Consider the following 18,392-nt stretch of genomic DNA (forward strand, 5'->3'; position numbering starts at 1 on the left):
GAATTACCTGGAAAAACTCAGCAGGTCTGGCAGCATCGGTGGAGAAGAAAAGAGTTGACGTTTCGAGTCCTCATGACCCTTCAACAGAACTAGGTGAATCCAAGGAAAGGGGTGAAATATAAGCTGGTTTAAGGTGTGTGTGTGTGTGGGTGGGTGGGTGGGGGGCGGGGGGGGGGGGTGGTAAGAAGTGGAGGGGGGTGGTGTGGTTGTAGGGACAAGCAAGCAGTCATAGGAGCAGATCATCAAAAGATGTCACAGACAAAAGAACACAGGTGTTGAAGTTGGTGATATTATCTAAACAAATGTGCCAATTAAGAATGGATGGTAGGGCACTCAAGGTATAGCTCTAGTTGGGGTGGGGGGAGCATATAAGATTTAAAAATATTTTAAAATAATGGAAATAGGTGGGAAAAGAAAAAATTATATAATTTATTGGAAAAAAACAAAAGGAAGGGGGAAGAAACAGAAAGGGGGTGGGGATGGAGGAGGGAGTTCAAGACCTAAAGTTGTTGAATTCAGTGTCAATTAGCAGCTTGGTTGTTATTGAATTCAACAACTTTAGGTCTTGAACTCCCTCCTCCATCCCCACCCTCTTTCTGTTTCTTCCCCCTTCCTTTTGTTTTTTCCAATAAATTATATAGATTTTTCTTTTCCCACCTATTTCCGTTATTTTTAAATATTTTTAAATCTTTTATGCTCCCCCCACCCCCACTAGAGCTATACCTTGAGTGCCCTACCATCCATTCCTAATTAGCACATTTGTTTAGATAATATCACCGTCTTCAACACCTCTGTGTTCTTTTGTCTGTGACATCTTTTGATGATCTGCTCCTATGACTGCTTGCTTGTCCCTACAACCACACCACCCCCCTCCACTTCAACACCCCCCCCCCCCCCCCCCCGCCCCACACACACACACACACACACACACCTTAAACCAGCTTATATTTCACCCCTTTCCTTGGATTCACCTAGTTCTGTTGAAGGGTCATGAGGACTCGAAACGTCAATTCTTCTTCTCCGCCGATGCTGCCAGACCTGCTGAGTTTTTCCAGGTAATTCTGTTTTTGTTTTTGATAAAACTCCAGACCAGTAATAAACACTTCACTGCCCATTATTAGCTTTATGTTAACTAGCAGTTTGCTTCTCCTCGTCTTCGTTTTTTCACATTTTCTCTTCTCTTTTTCAATATTTTTTCTTTTTCTCGAGTATTATTATATCTTATTCAGAAGTTTCCATTTGAACTTTATAATGCTTATCTTCTGAGCTTTCTCGTTTTCCGGAGTCTCTGATTTTCTGTTCACTTACGATAAGTCACAGTAAAGTTTGAAATTGATCTGTGATTGACTGATGGTCCAAGGCAGACTTCCTGTAAAGCTCTCACCCTGCCCAATCTCTGAACTCTCATTTTTAATTTCTCTGCTCTCTTCCCTCATTGCCCTGTCTGAGATCATCTTGCCTATGAGACCCACCTCCTGCTCACTCAACCCTGGTGGCACTAAACCGCTGACCACCCAACTCTCCTTCCTGGCTCCCATGTTAATTGACATTGCTGATGGTTCTCCCTCTTTTCAAGCACTATCCTTCTCCCTTTTAAGCCTGCTGTCATCACCCCTTCTCAATAAAACCAACCCTCACCGTACTTGCAAACTACTGCCACATCTCTGTGAATGTGTTTTCATTTCCCAATTCCATGCCCATCTCTCTCTGAACTGGTTTCTGCCACTGTCACAGTACAGAAACAGCTCTCAAAGTCACAAATGACATCCAATATGACTTTCCTTCTAATTTGTTCAAGGAATGTGGGTGCTGTTGGCAAGCTTTTCATCTTTTGTCCTTTGATTATTGCTCTTGAGAAGGTGGTCGTGAGCAGCCACCTTAAACAGCTACAGGCAGTGTGGTGTTGGCTCCACAGTGCTGTTAGGAAGGAAGTTCCAGGATTTTGACCCAGCAACAGTGAAGTAATGGTACTATATTTCCAAATCAGACTCTGTGTGACATGTGATTGTGGTAGAAGTCCCAGGTTTAGAAGGTGCTGTCATAGGAACCTTTGTGAGTTTCTGAAGTGAAGCTGTTAGATGGTACACATTGTTGCCTTGGTGCACTGGTGGTGGAGGGAGTGAATGTTTGAGGTGGTAGATGGGGTGCCAGTCAGGCAGACTGCTTTGTCCTGGATGGCGTTGAGCTTCTTGAATATTGTTGGAGCTGCACTCACCTAGGCAAGTGGAGAGTATTCCATCACACTCCTGATTTGTGCCTTGCGGATGGTGGTCAGGGTTTGGGGAGTCAGGAGATGAGATACTCGCCACTGAATTACCAGCCTCTGACCTGCTCTTGCAGCTACAGTATTTATATGGCTGGTCTAGTTAAGTTTCTGGTCAATGGCAATCCCCAGGATGTTGATGGTTGGTGATTTAGCAAGGGTAATGCCATTGACTGTCAATGGGAGATGGTTAGATTCTCACTTGATGGAATTATGGTAGCCTGGCACTTGTCTTATAGATGACTGTGACAAAGGTAAACTGTCTTCCTTTGCCCTTCTGTCTGCAAACTTCGGCACGGTTGATCACACCGTCCTTTTCCAATGCTTCTCCTCTGCTGCCCAACTGGTTGGGTCTGCATGCCTGATTCCATTGTTAACTATCTAATCATTACCAATTATCTGACTTTTTATTCTTTCCTGGAATGTGGGCATTGCTGGCAAGGCCAGCATTTGTTTCCCATCCCTGATTGCCATCAAACTGAGGGCAGTCAACCGCATTGCTGTGGGTCTGGAGTCACGTGTAGGTCAGACCAAGTAAGGGTGGCAGATTTCCTTTCCGAAAGGACATTAATGAACCAGATGGGTGTTACAACAATCGATGGTTGACATGGTCACCATTAGTGAGACTAGCTTTATATTCCAGATTTTTATTAATTGAATTTAAATTCCACCAGTTGTTGTGGCGGGATTTGAACCTATGTCCGCAGAAGCATTAGGTAGGGCCTCTGAATTACTAGCCCAGTGATATTACTACTATGCCACCATCTCCTCAAACTTATGGGTCTGGCATCCAATATTCAAAGAGCAGAAATTTCCTCTAATTGAATATTGGAAAGATTGAAACTATTACGTTCCCAATATTTAATTGGAGGAAATTTCTGCTCATTTGGTACTGAATGTCAGACAAGTAATCTGATAATTGTCATTGTGTTCAGTCTCCACTCTGAGCTCCATTCCCGAGCCACCAACTGAGTTCCTCTGCATGGTGACTGAGGCTGAACCAAACTTCACAACCTTGGTGCCATATTTGATGCTGAATTGAGCTTCCCACCGCACATCTTTGTCATCACTGAGTTTTCTATTTCTAACTCCATAATGTCATTTCCCTCCGCCCATGCTTCAGCTCATCGGTTGCTGCAACCTTTATCCATACCTTGAACTTTACTAATCCTACACACTTCTAACCGGCCTCCCTATTAGTAAATATGAACTCATCCAAAACTATGTTGCCCATGTCCTTACTCGCATCAAGCCTGGTTCACGCATCAGCCCTGTGCTCGCTGACCTATATTAGCTCTTGTTTAAACAATGCCTCAATTTAAAAATTCTCATCCTTGCTTTTAAATTCCCCCCGCCCCCGCCTTGCCCCCCTCCATCTCCACAACCCTCCTGAGGTATTTGCACTTTTCTAGTTCTTGCCTCTTGAACTTTTTAATCACTCCACCAACGGTGGCTATTTTCAGCTGCATAAGCTCTAGAATCTGGAATTCACTTCCTCCTTTAAAACGCTTCATAAAATCTACCTCTGACCAAGCTTTTGGTCATCTGATCTAATATCTCCTTATGTTGTTTGGTGTCAAACTTTGCTTTATATAACTGCTGTGAAGTCCCTTGGGACATTTTATTATGTTTAAGGTGCCATATAAATACAAGTTGTTGTGAATTGAAAACTGCAACTCAAGAGGCTCAGGGCTGTGAAGTTCAAAGTGGTCACACCTAAGTATGACTCATTTTTCAAATGCCAAGCAGACAGCTGTCTAGCAAGTTCTCTCAATAGTGTCACCTCTAGTGCAATCACACGCTGCCAAGAATTTGGTAACCCTCCAAGGACTATTTTTTAAACTATTTGATAATAGATATGTAACTTATAAATACAGTTCTTCGTATATAATATTAAAGCAAAATACTGTGGATACTGGAAATCTGAAATAAAACCAGTAAATGGTGGATGTGCAGGAAAAAAAGAGGTCAGAGAGGGGACCAGGGCAGGACCAGAACAAAGAATGTTCCACTTAGTCCACGAAAAGACAAGGCATAGCCGGGACCAAGTGGATTCCCATAGCAACACCTATTATTTGGAGAAAGTGAATGGAGTCCAAACAGAAGCTGTTGAATAAGTTCAGTGGGGGAGGGGTACGGAGGATGGAGACTGGTTAGGCTTCTGTAAAGGAAGCAGTGGAGGGCCTGCTGACTGTCCTGATGGAGGATAAAGGTTTAGAAGGACTGGACATCCATGGTGAAAAATTCTTTTTTATTGCTGCTGGTCAGTCAGTGGTTGTACCAGATGATAACACGTAAATTATGCCTGGCAGCAGTTGACATTCAGACCGAATATTCCTACTTACAGGTACGTAATTATAAAGAATCAATCATGTTTGTTGTGGAACTAGAGAGACATATTGGCCAGGCTGGGTAAGGGTGACAGGTTTCCTTCGCTAAAGGACATTTGAATTATTTGGGTTTTTAATGATAGCCATGGTTTCATGGTCAATGTTGACTGACACCAGATTTCTTTTTGAGAATTTGAATTCATTTAATGTCACAGGATCAAACTATTACCCTAGACCCTAGGATTGCCATTACAGTAATATAACCACCACGCCACCATAATTACACTTTTGGTAGCTGCATTTGTATAGTGATGGATGTGCTGAATTATATTGTCTGCCTGTACCACATTGATATGAAGAGCTGATCGGACTGCACTTGATTGACTCTGGTGTCTGATTGGAAAATAACTGATGGGACATTTGGCTCAAAATGAATATAGCATGGTAGTCAGGGGGAACCTTAGGTCAAAGTTTGACCAAGTATAGTAAGCAAGACCACAGCTTAGAAGTCGTGAAGTGGCCAGGTCATTTTGGCATGTGGAAAATTGCAATGTGGTACCAACACCAAAAGGTACAATTAAAAATTGTGGGGTTTAGATTTCAATGTGCCTTCAGCTAGTAAAGTGATACCACAGTCTGCTGTTAAAAGGCCACTAATGGTGGGCTGCGCTAAAAGAGTGGGTGAAATTATTAAAAGAAAAATCTATTTTAACTGTATACCCTTCGAGTCACTGGATCACCTGACAGGAAAGTGTTAACTGCCCTAGTTTTTAGCCTGCTATTCGTCTGGATGAGAAGCATTCTACACCGATGTGCCTTGCTCATGCTAACCATGGTATGCCAGCTCGTAGTGGCAGCACAGTATGCCTGCAAAAATTCAACAGCACTGTATTACACTTGCAGTACTATGTCCTGTGCGTACATTCCACTTCATCCAGTAATGTTCACTTCACATTTGTTTACCAGTATAGGCCTGGCAGCCTGAAGAGGGTCTAACTACTTTTGTTGGGCAGCTTCACAGCGCAGTTGAGGTGTGCTTTTATTTCTAGGGCATATCATCTGCTTCAGTTGCTTAATTGTGAATTTAAGTGACTCAGTGCCACTCTGTCAGACCACCTAATGTTCATGGACAAGGTTGGGCACTAGACTGAGAGCACTGGAATGGCACTGGCTGGATGTGCCTCACAGTCGGACCTGATCCTTTCTTCAGACAACCATACTCGCAGTCCTCCCTGAAACCATTACTAGAAAGCAGTAAAGAAAGAATTGCATTTATATAGCGTCTTTCGCAACCGCAGGATGTTCCAAAGCACTTTACAACCAATGAAGCACATTTTTAAAGTGTGGTCACTGTTGTAAAGTAGAAAACATATCAGCCAATTTGCACACAGCAAGCTCCTGCTAACAGCAATGTAATAATGACCAGGCCATCTGTCTTCACAAAGGAGGACACAAATAACATATCAGAAATGTTGGGGAACACAGAGTTTAGTGAGAGGGAGGAACTGAAAGAAATCAGTATTAGTAGGGAAATGGTGTTGGGGAAATTGATGGGATTGAAGGCCGATAAATCCCCAGGGCCTGATAATCTACATCCCAGAGTACTTAAGGAAGTGGCTCTAGAAACAGTGGTTGCATTGATGGTCATCTTCCGAGATTCTATCGACTCTGGAACAGTTCTTAAGATTGGAGGGTAGCTAAAGTAACCCCACTATTTAAAAAGAGAGATAGAGAGAAAACAGGGAATTATAGACCAGTCAGCCTGACATCAGTAGTGGGGAAAATTCTAGAGTCCGTTATAAAAGATTTAATAGCTGAGCACAAGGAAAACAGTGGCAGAATCAGACAGAGTCAGCATGGATTTATGAAAGGGAAATCACGCTTGACAAATCTACAGAAATTTTTCGAGGATATAACAAGCAGAGCTGATGAGGGGGAGCCAGTGGATGTGGTTTATTTGGACTTTCAGAACGCTTCGACAAAGTCCCACATAAGAGATTGGAGTGTAAGATTAAAGCGCATGGATTGTGGGTAGTGTATTGAGATGGATAGAAAACTGGTTGGCAGACAGGAAGCAAAGAGTAGGAATAAACGGGTCTTTTTTCCGAATGGCAGGCAGTGACTAGAGGGGTACTGCAGGGATCGGTGCTGGGACCCCAGCTATTCACGATATACATTAATGATTTAGATGAGGGAATTAAATGTAATATCTCCAAATTTGCAGATGACACAAAGCTGGGTGGGAGGGTGAGCTGTGAGGAGGATGCAGAGATGCTTCAGTGTGATTTGGACAAGCTTGAGTGAGTGGGCAAATGCATGGAAGATGCAGTAAAATGTGGATAAATGTGAAGTTATCCACTTTGGTAGCAAAAACAGGAAGGCAGATTATTATCCGAATGCCTATAAATTGAGAAAGGGGAATGTGCAATGAGACCTGGGTGTGCTCGTACACCAATCGCTGAAAGTAAGCATGCAGGTGCAGCAGGCGGTAAAAAAGGCAAATGGTATGTTGGCCTTCATAGTAAGAGTATTCGAGTACAGGAGCGGGGATGTCTTGCTGCAATTATACAGGGTCTTGGTGAGACCACACCTGGAATATTGTGTGCAGTTTTGGTCTCCTTATCTGAGGAAGGATGTTCTTGCTATAGAGGGAGTGCAGCGAAAGTTTACCAGACTGATTCCTGGGATGGTGGGACTGACATATGAGGAGGGATTGAGTCGATTAGGATTATATTTGCTGGAATTCGGAAGAATGAGGTGGGGATCTCATAGAAATCTATAAAATGCTAACAAGACTAGACAGGGTAGATCCAGGAAGGATGCCCCCGATGGTGACGGAGTCCAGAACCAGGGGTCACAGCCTGAGGATATGGGGTAGACAGTTTAGGACTGAGATGAGGAGAAATTTCATCACCCGGAGAGTGGTAAGCCTGTGGAATTCGTTACCACAGAAAGTAGTTGAGGCCAAAACATTGTATGTTTTCAAGGAGGAGTTAGCTACAGCTCTTGGGGTGAAAGGGATCAAAGGATATGGGGAGAAAGCAGGAGCAGGTTATTGAGTTGGATGATCAGCCATGATTTAATGAATGGCGGAACGAACTCAGAGGGCCAAATGGTCTGCTCCTGCTCCTATTTTCTATGTTTCTATGTTGCCTCTGACAGTCCAGCACTCCCTCAGTATTGCACTGGAGTGTCAACCTGGTTTACTTTTTGTGCTCAAGTCTCTGGAGTGGTATTTGAGCCCACAATCCTCTGTAGGTGTCAGTGTTACCAGTTGAGCGGATGACCATGAATGAGAACTTCAGTTAATTTCCCTCTCCATCTCCCCAGTGCCCCAAGTATACAGAGGCAAATTTTGTCTCCATTAATGAAATCTGGCTGAGTTCAGCTAACTCAATGGAGGAGCAGATTTTTTTTAATGTGAGACAATTTTTCTGTTGGTACTTGTTCAGTTTATTTTGTCAGAGACGGGCATTTGTGTGTAAACTCCCCGCATTAACACGGCTGAATCTGACTTTTTTATCCTGGTGCCACATTGATAGATGCACAAAATAGTGAGATTCTTCTGTTGGGGTATGCGAGTGAGATTGAGTAGGAACAATGGGGGAAACTGGAACATGAGTGTTGGTCTCCCAAGATACAAATGTAAAGCTGTCTTACTAACCCTTTGGACTTGACAACTGCTAAGTGTTCTTTCTACCAAGATTTGGAACATGTGATCACTGCTTGTTGTCAATCTTTGGAATATTTCAAAAATGTGCTGTACAACAAGATACTGTTATCAGAGGCAAGCAGTCCTATATAAGGTTTAGATGGGTTGTATATTTCGTTAATGGAACAGACAGGCATTTAATCAAACTGGACATCAAGTTACGTAATCCAATTGCCGCCTGGTCAAATTTCTATTTCCTGTGGGTTAATAGCCAGTATTAATAGGCATTGTGTGTGCTTAGTTCAGACAAAAACTTTTGGCAAGCAAATGGCATGTTGACCTGGCATACAAATTTAATTTATTTCTTGTTTTAATGAAAGATTTGTTTGATAATCCATGTGTGAGATATCGCTGCACTTGCTGGTGGAAGTAAAACCATTTAGGGCTTTTAAATAAGTCATTAAAAATAAAATGCTAGTAATGTGTCTATACGTTCTCATCTATTTGAGAATCAGTTGTCATCTTCAGATTATAGATACAGTACTGGAATGTTTAGACCAGGAACTTTCTAAGTGTTGAGGTGATGGGGTAGTTCGTGTTTGTAAAATGTTGTTATTTAAGCCAGTTTAAAAAGTGCAAGTATTTGTCTAGATTTATGTAGAAATTATTTTAAACAGTATTTCAGAAAGCCAATGCAGTGATTATATTACTGGACTTAGTAACTCAGGGGCTACGAGTTCAAAGCCCACCAGAGTAGTTTGAGAATTGAATTCAGTTGAAAGCAGATTGGAAGTAAAAATCTAGAATCAGATTGTCATTCAAAAAATAGCTGTCAGTAGTGTATGTAGGGGATGGAAAGCTGTCGTCCTTTCCGGGTCTGACCTGTGTCATTTCCCAGTTCCCTCACTGGCTTTGACTCTTAGCTGCTCTCTGAAGTTGCTTAAAACCACTACAATAAACAGTCCAAGAGGAAAGCCCACCACCACCGCCTCAAGGCCAGCAATAAATGTGTTTGAAAAGAGAAAGGTCATAGCGTCATTATGGCACAGAAGAAGCAATTCAGCCCACCAAGTCATGCCAGGTCTCTGTAGAGCAATCTAACCAATCCAATTCCCCACTCTTACCCACACAGCCCTGCAAGTTTATTTCCCTCAAGTGCCCATACAATTTCCTTTTAAAATTATTGATCGTCTCCGCTTCCACCACCCTCGTAGACAGGGTTCCAGGTTGTTACCACTTGCATTAAAGAAGTTCCCGATCACATCCCCTCCAAATCTTTTTCCCAAAACCGTGAACCTGTGTTTCCTAGCCCTTGTGGATTCAGCTAATGCAAGCAGAACTGCACGCATTACTCCAGTTCTGGCCTAACCAGCGGTTTATACAGTACCAGCATAACCTCCCTCTTCTTGTATTCTATGCCTCGGCCAATAAAGGCAAGTACCCCATAAGCCTTCTTAACCACCTTATCTACCTGCCCTGCTACCTTCAGGGACCTGTGAATATGCGCACCAAGGCTCCTCTGATCTTCAGTCCTTGCCAGGGTCCTGCCATTCATAGTGTAATCCCTTGCCTTGTTGGCCCTCCCCAAGTGCATTACCTCTCACTTTTCCAGGTTGAATTCCATTTGCCACTGCTCTGCCTACCTGACCAGTCCATTGATATCCTCCTGCAGTTTATGGCTATCCTCCTCACTATTTACCACCCTGCCAATTTTCGTCTGCGTTATCTGCGAACTTCTTGATCATAACCCCTACATTTAAGTCCAAATCATTTATATACACCACAAATAGCAAGGGTCCCAGCACCGAGCCCTGTGGAACCCCACTGGAAGCAGACTTCCAGTCACAGAAATATCCCTCTACCATCACTCTCTGCTTCCTGCCTCTCAGCCAATTTTGGATCCAACGTGCCACTTTACCTCGGATCCTATGGGCTCTTACTTTCTTGATCAGTCTGCCATAAGGGACCTTATCAAAAGCCTTGCTAAAGTCCATGTAGACCACATCAAATGCATACCCTCATCAACACTCCTGGTTGCCTCCTCAAAACATTCGATCAAATTTGTCAAACATGACCTTCCCTTAACAAATCCATGGTTACTATCCCTGATTAATCCGTGTCCCTCCAGGAGTCAGCGGACATGCTGCAGCCACAGGCCAGTGGCAACTGTGGCCATATTTTAATTTTAAAAAGTAATTACCTCTTCAGAGGGAAGCAAGTTGGAGTATCAGCAGCGCCTACTTTTGTCAGTCAGACTGCCACCCTTCTAAGGCTGTAGGCCCTGCAACCTCTGGAACCCACCTGTCATCCTTCAGTCAACAGCTGACAGGAGGCAAGTGCGGGGTCAGGGCCTGGAAATGATGCTGCCCTGAGATTATTTTTAAAGGGCATAAGATTCCACCCATTGAGAACATTTCTGCAACCTGGCACAAATATGTTTTAAGTTTAGACAAAACTAATCTTCACCAAATGAGTAGGTGAGCTTGATAGTTTGTTGTAGTTTTGTACTCTCTCATGCTGTCTGGGACTTCCCTTTATAGAACAAGAACATTCCTCTCCTGTTTGGCTGTTGACTTGTTTCTGGGGAAAACTGCAATGTTTGAAAAAGCAAAATCTCCTTAATGAGACTTCCATTTTTACTGAGCAGGCAGATGAGCCTTGGTTTAATGTCTGGCCTGTCACGTAGCACCTCTGACAGCACAATGTCTTCAGTGCTGCACTGAAGTGTCCGTCTAGATTGTAAGCTGAAATCTTCGTTGTAGAGCTTTTAACCCATGACCTCTTTCCGGATGAGAATGCGGTTGCTTTTCCAGATGAGAATGCGGTTGCTGAGCCCATGCTGAAACTTAGTTGATGAAACTTAATATAAATAGCGAAGTTGGATTCAAAATGACCTGCTGGAAATTCTAGTTTGTACATTTAAAGATGTGTTCTTGCTAAGCTTTGAGAATGCCCTATGTGCTTTGATTCCTGATCAAAAATTGCATTGGTTACTACCAAAAACCTTGTTTTGTTTCAACCATTGAGACCCACTTAATTTTACCTACTTTTTGTGATAACCAGGAGAAAACTGGCATTATTAGGTTTGATTTTAATTTCATCTTGGTGCAATTATGTGATTCTGTTATTTTGGTTTTTAGAAGTAGCTTATCTATTGCGTGTCAACACTTTCTATGCCTATGTGACATAGCAACAAGTGTAAATATAAATATATACAAACGCACGTAATGTGGCATCTCTGCACATTCCCTTTCAACTGATTATTTGTCGCTTACAGAATAAGAGAGATGAACATCTACTCAAGAAAAGAAATGTGCCACAGGAGGAAAGTTTAGAAGACTCTGATGTGGATGGAGATTTCAAAGCTGTAAGTGATATCCTTATGTCATTCTTTGGATAACGTGTATAAGCATTCATTTTTACACTTGGATTTTATGTACTATGTACATTTTTACAAATAGTCCCTATATATTTGATTAATGTAATTCAGTGAGGGGATATGACAGCGGTAACATCCAAATGTCACCACTGATTGTTTATAGTTACCTTGCAGAAAAAGAGATCTTGTGAAGTGGAGGTATTAATCTGTTTGGCAGCATAGGTCCAGATTGGTAAAAGCAGAAGAATCTGATCATCACCAGCACTTCATTTTAGTATTACAAGGGTCAAAGTACTTGCCCCAGGTATAATTCAAGATTATACTTCAAGAGGACGTTGTATCAAAATGTAAGAGCTTGACATTGTTAACTACTTGGTAGTTATGAGAAACTTATGTATTGAAACCCTAGTGCTTTTTAAAGTATTTTCTATTAAAAAGGTATTACCTTCAGTTCAAGAATTGGAAACATTTCAGGTTTTCTTTAAAAACCATTTTTATTGTGATTTGTGTTATAATATTTTTATAATCACTTTACCTAATGTAATTTTGTTAATCAACCACTGGTTAACTCACAATGCATTTGTTACATTTACTTTTACTAAACTATACATAAGCAAGAGACCTACACACCTATACCGTTGCATTCCATCGATGCTGAAAAATTTGAGCATTTTCATGATTTTGCAAATCTTGCTTCTACCCTTTTGTTGTAAACCAGCAAAGGTTAAAGATGGCCAGACATGAAATGAACGCTAAGCAAATTTATGATTAAGCTTGCACTCAATAAATTTCAGCTCTGCAAAAATGGCAAGATTTTAAGTAGGTTTTTTTTAATGCCAGAGGGAGAACTGAAAAGATATTAAGCTAGATAGAGTAAATTACTGTATCTCTCTTTCTTTCTATTTTAAAAGAAAAATATACCATTTTGGCCAACTTAATTTAATGACGGGTAAATTGGAATAGTTGAATTTAGTTGTAGATGATATGTAACAATGTTGTTAAAAACTTGAGAAATGCTCAAAAAAGTGAAGATTTCCTTTAAACTAGCCACCTTAATGAGGAAAGAATTTCTCATTCTATTTCCATAGCAAATACTGATGGGTCAGTTAAATGTTGAGTATGACAACTAGGTCTTAGCTCTTGGAGCTGAAAAATATTGCTTTGCATATTACTAATGTAAAAAAAGAATTATTCCACTGAAGTAATCTGGGTATCTTTTGGAACACAAATCATATGGGTGGATGGACTTCATAAACTGTTAGGAATTGTCATTGTTAGGCCATTGATATAAACAATAAATCACAGTGATATGTGGGTACAACAGTGAGATAGCACATAATGTTAAAGCACACAAGAATAATGATGCCAAAAAAATTGCCATCTAATTTTGCTTCTCTCTTTTCCAGCAAAATATAACGTTAGATGCTATTCTTCAGGTAAGAAAGCTGCTAACTGAAATTCTTGAATCCTAGAAATTTGCAGCTGTTTTCAAACTAATTGACCCTTTAAATTGTTTCAGTGACAATAGATATGTTTATTTTATATTGCATTGTGATATAAAATAAGCCACTCAGTCTGCATGATGTTTGATTCGCAGTGTAGAGCAAACTACACTCAGCATAGTAGATACTTGGAATGATCACAAGGCAAGGATCTTGTTGAGCAGCTCAGTTAGCTTTTTTAAACAGTGAGAAGAAAGTTTGAGCAATTGAAAGCCTAATATCTGATCCCAGAACACGATGGCTTGCAGCTTTCAATATTGGTATACTCTTTGTAATTTACATACTCCAGAAATGCATTAGCAGTTCTGAGTCATGCATTTATTTGGCTTTGTCCTGGAACATTTCTTTAGTGCAATAAAATGTTGCAGACACTGACCATCACTGCTATTTCTTTGCACCAAGTTGCTATTCTCACCACAAAGAGTTGTTGCTTTCAGTTTAGCAATAAAGCAATTAACATGGAAGAACATGTGCATACATTGTGCCTGTTTCAGCTAAGCAAAATAAGTGACAGTCATTTGCTGACTCATTCCTCAGGGCAATGTCTTGACCAATCAGGGTAAAGTTGCCTGGTTTAAATTTCAAACAATGCTTGGCAGTTAATTGCTAGTCACTATCACTGGTGCATTCTCCATGGCAACACCTCTACCAATCAGAGTCCACCTGCCAACCAGTCAGCACTCTCTTCAAATACAGTATAAATTTTTGTTCTTGTGAAGTGTCCTGATGAGTACAAGACGAAAAGCTTTGGCATCCCTTTCAGCGATCTTCTATGTCCTTCTGAGAAGGTAGACAGTGCCTTGGTTTAACATCGCAAGAGTGGGCCTTAAACAAGTGATTTTCTGACTCAGTTATGAGTTCATAATGTGCTAAGGCTAGGTGTTAAAATACATAAACAGCCTGAATTTATGAAGTGTTGATTGTTTACTACTGTGGAAGATAAACAAGTTTGCTTTATTTTTCTCAATGCTTTATAATTGCAGAATGCAACTAATGAAAACCCTGTCATTCAACTCAGTGCTGTTCAGGCTGCAAGGTAAGGTTGTTTATTGGCTTTGATATTAACTGCTGAATATGCTGGGACTACGTGATTGCACTGAAGTGGTACATAGAAAATAGGAGTAGGTCATTCGATCCTTTGAGCCTGCTCCGCCATTCAGTATGATCATGGCTGATCCTTTATCTCAACGCCATACTCTCCTCATACCTCTTGATGCCTTTAGAGACCAGAAATCGATCTGTTTCTTTCTTAGATATATTCAGTGACTTGGCCAGCCTTCTGTGGTAGAGAATTCCACAGGTTCACTACACTCTGAGTGATGAAGTTTCTCCTCATCTAGATCCTTAAATGGCCTGCCCTGTATCCTGAGACTGTGACCCCTTGTTCTAGATACCCCACTGCCCCCAGCCAGAGGAAACATCATCCATGCACTCAGCCTATTCAGCCCTGTCAGAATTTTATACTTTTGAATGAGATCTCCTCTGATTCTTATAAACTCCAGTGAATACAGGTCTAGTCGATCCTATCTCTCCTCATACGACAATGCTGCCATCCCAGGAATCAGTCTGGTGAACCTTCGCTGCACTCCCTCAATGGCAGTATATCCTTCCTTGGGGTAAGGAGACCACATCTGCTCACAATACTCCAGGTGTGACCTCACCAAGGCCCTGTACAGCTGCAGTAAGACATCCTTGCTCCTGTACTCAAGTCCCCTTGCAGTGAAGACCAACATACCATTTGTCGTCTTAACCGCTTGCTGCACCTGCATGCTTGCTTGCTTTCAGTGATTGGAGTACAAGGACACCCAGGTACTTATTATGTTAGTTCAGTACTGTTTTACACTGGTTCTTACTTACTTTGGTAACTTAATTATACTTTGAATAGGTATTTTGCAGTCAGCCGTGAATATAAAATACAGAACTGTGCAAATGAGCTTTTCATGGCAAATGGATAAAAGCTGGTTAGGTTAAGGTTAATGTTAAGGTTAACAATAAACAGACCTTCTAATAGCCTGTATCTCGATGCTCTTAGAGCAGTTTTTCAAGTACAGGGAAAATCTACTTGGATGTACACTTTTAGATTTTAACAAAAGTATTTACATAGTGCCTTCAGTATAGAAAAATGTCCTTCGGCACTTCACAGAGCAGTAAGCAGAATGCTGCAACAAAGAAGACATGACCAGGAACCTGGTCAAAGAATTGGGTTTTAGGAGGTTCTTAGAGGAGGAAAAGTAGGTGGAAAGGTTTAGGGAGAGAATTCTAGCGTATAGGACCTGGACAGCCGAATGTGCGGATGTTGTTAGTATGGTGAAGGGAGTGGGGAATGTACAAGTGGTCAAGAGTTGGGGGAATGTACAAGTGGTCAAGAGTTGGGGGAATGTACAAGTGGTCAAGAGTTGGGGGAATGTACAAGTGGTCAAGAGTTGGGGGAATGTACAAGTGGTCAAGAGTTGGGGGAATGTACAAGTGGTCAAGAGTTGGGGGAATGTACAAGAGGTCAAGAGTTGGAGGAATGCAGAGCTCTTGAAGTATTGTAGTGTTTGAAAAAGTTACAGAGGAAGGAAGAAGTGAGGCCATAAAGGATTAAATACAAGTATGACAATATTGGATTGGAGGCATTGAGGGACCAGGAGTCAACATTCATTTAGGAAGTAAGCTCGTCAGCACAGGGGTAATGTGTGAGCAGAATTTATGGATGAGCAAAGTCTACATCACATCACCCCTGTGCTCACTAGCCTACTCTGACTCCTGGTTCCTCAATGTCTCCTATTTAATATTGTCGTACTTGTGCTTAAATCCTTTATGACCTCGCTCCTTCCCTTTTCTGTAACCTTTTTCAAACCCTACAATACTTCAAGAGCTGTCCATTCCCCCATTTATGGTAGGTGGAGGATGGGAGATTGGCCAAGAGAGGATTGAATAATTGAGTCCGGAGTTAACTGTGGCAGGGATGTGTGTTTCAGCAACCGATGGGCAGAGGTGGAAGTGGCAGTGTTTGTGACAGAGATGGTGTGGAGTCAAAGCTCAGCTTGCTGAAATAGGATGCTGAGGTTGCAAACAGTCTGGTAATGCTGAAAGAATGATCTGGGGGAGATGGAATTGGTGATGCTGGTATGAAGTTTGTGGTGGGAGCTAAAGTTGATAGCTTCATTCTTCCTAGTGTTCAGCTTTGCATTATATGAGAAACTTTGTCTACTCGTATACTCCTTCTGGTTACATTTTCTGATCACGCTTTCCTATTAACATTTAACAATGAAACTACCTACGTAATCTGGAATAGAAATCCTATATATAAAGTTACCTGTGATGGTGTAATTACGGACTATGGCTGGTGGGTGGCTCTGTGGAGCAGGTTTCTCAAGTCTCACTCTCCACTTGTTTAGGTATCTTGCTAATAATTTTAAAAATGTATTATTTTCTTAAATTGCCAAATTTTGTTTGGCAGCCAGAGAACAGTAGTTTGGTAATAGAGTTTTTGCTATATATTCTGCCAGCAAATATTTCTAGTTAAAATTAGGTTAATTAAAATTCTACTTAAACTGAAAATTGTATTCTATTTTCTCATTTTTAATTGTACAACAGTCACAAAGTGGTGCTCTCTATTGTACTGCACAACATTGGAAAAACTAGAGGAAAGGTATCTATTCCATCCAAGCTGAATAATGGGTGCATGTAATGTTACCATCAAACTGTGAAATCAGGCGTGGTTGTTGGCCTCAACTTTTCTGTTGTTGAGAATGTTGTTGTCACATTGGAAACTTCCATCTCATTGGTATATGGAGGGTGTTCAACAGTAATTGGAACAGTATTATTCAATGAAAAAGGGAGGTTACATAACTGATGAGTAGGATTAAATAAAAATATTAATAGCCACACATTAAGTAGCCTATTGCCCAAAGCTTAAGATAAATATTTTCTCTTGGGGCTATTAAATTGAATACGCTATTATTTCCCAGTGATGTAAAATGTTTTTCACCTTTCCTCGCCTAGCCACTGCTGTATTGAAAATCCACATTGGATTAAACAGTGTAGGTTGTTGATGTTATCATAGAAATCATTGGACTACTTTAATGTAGTTTGTGGTTAAGTTTATTTAAGATTGATTCATTGTAGATGTATGTATCTCTCCACCTGCTACAGATACAGTGGTTGTTTACTGAAAGCAATTGTGCTGCCACTATTTGCACCATTCATGGCTACCAGATTTTCATTTGTTGTATATGTGTTAAGGCTTTTGAAAAATTTATGTTTCTAATTTCATTGCTCCTCAAAATCTTGCAGGAAGTTGCTATCAAGTGATAGAAATCCTCCAATTGATGAACTAATAAACTCTGGAATCTTACCGGTCCTGGTACGATGTCTAGAAAGAGATGACAAGTAAGTGTCATGATATAGTCATCTCCAGTGTTTACTTTTCATTAACTTATATGAATTGTGAAAGGTATTGAAAGCAGTGTTGCATCAGATTGCTGCATTGTCTGCCGGCCTTTAAACTTTGCCTATTGAGAATAAAATTTTAAATGCTGTGCTACATTTAGACTAATTTTTATTCCTGCATGCATGCATTAAACTTTGCCCCCTTTCTTCCCCTTAGGTACACTTCACACTGTTATTTTTGTTGCAACAGATGCAGGACTTAACTAGTAATGCATGTTGCCATTTATTAATAAAATTTAGCTTCATTCTGACCTAGATTTTGATTCGATTCTGCTTTGCATTTTGAGTATTTATGTTGACTAATTGCAGAACCCGAGTATTTTCTTTTGCATTTTATGGTATCTGCTGCCCCTTCGTATCTTATTCATTTTCTGTCTTGATTCAAAATGTTTCATTGGCCAAGCAAATTGGCAGGGTGATTAATTTCCATGCTATTGTCACCATTGACTTGGTTGCAATAAACTGCAGGGAAGCAAGCAGTGGAGTGGATTGCCCACAAGCCCTTCTCTGGTGAAGATTCTCACTCAGATGTAGGTGCAGATTTAGGTTGGGAGTCCATCATGGTGCTATCCAAATATTATACAGTGAACCATCATTGCAATTCAACTGAAGGGTGTGCTGTGTTGTAAGGGCTAATCCACACTTCAGTGATCTGTTTCTCCAGTATTGTTAGCCCAGAACGGTTTACAATATCCTAAACCATGACCTTAGTCTCGAGTTTGAGATCATGGCCTTCAAATACCCTTCCTCATTTGGCTGACAGCTGAGCTGGCACTTTGAAGGCGATGATGAATTTTGTCATCAATGTCTGCTTTCGTCGAGAGGAGGC

General features: G+C 41.0%; 1 protein-coding gene across 1 annotated transcript in view; it reads left to right on the forward strand.

Moving 5' to 3' along the window:
* kpna3 (karyopherin alpha 3 (importin alpha 4)) overlaps nucleotides 1-18,392 on the forward strand; it is an 86,328-nt gene that overhangs the window by 23,456 nt on the left and 44,480 nt on the right. Inside the window, exons 3-6 of the mRNA XM_041211687.1 lie at nucleotides 11,523-11,612; nucleotides 13,031-13,060; nucleotides 14,110-14,162; nucleotides 17,408-17,503. Coding sequence (XP_041067621.1) covers nucleotides 11,523-11,612; nucleotides 13,031-13,060; nucleotides 14,110-14,162; nucleotides 17,408-17,503 — 269 coding nt within the window. The remainder of the gene's footprint in view (nucleotides 1-11,522; nucleotides 11,613-13,030; nucleotides 13,061-14,109; nucleotides 14,163-17,407; nucleotides 17,504-18,392) is intronic.

Source organism: Carcharodon carcharias, chromosome 18 (assembly GCF_017639515.1).
Source record: "Carcharodon carcharias isolate sCarCar2 chromosome 18, sCarCar2.pri, whole genome shotgun sequence".
Lineage (NCBI taxonomy): Eukaryota > Metazoa > Chordata > Chondrichthyes > Lamniformes > Lamnidae > Carcharodon > Carcharodon carcharias.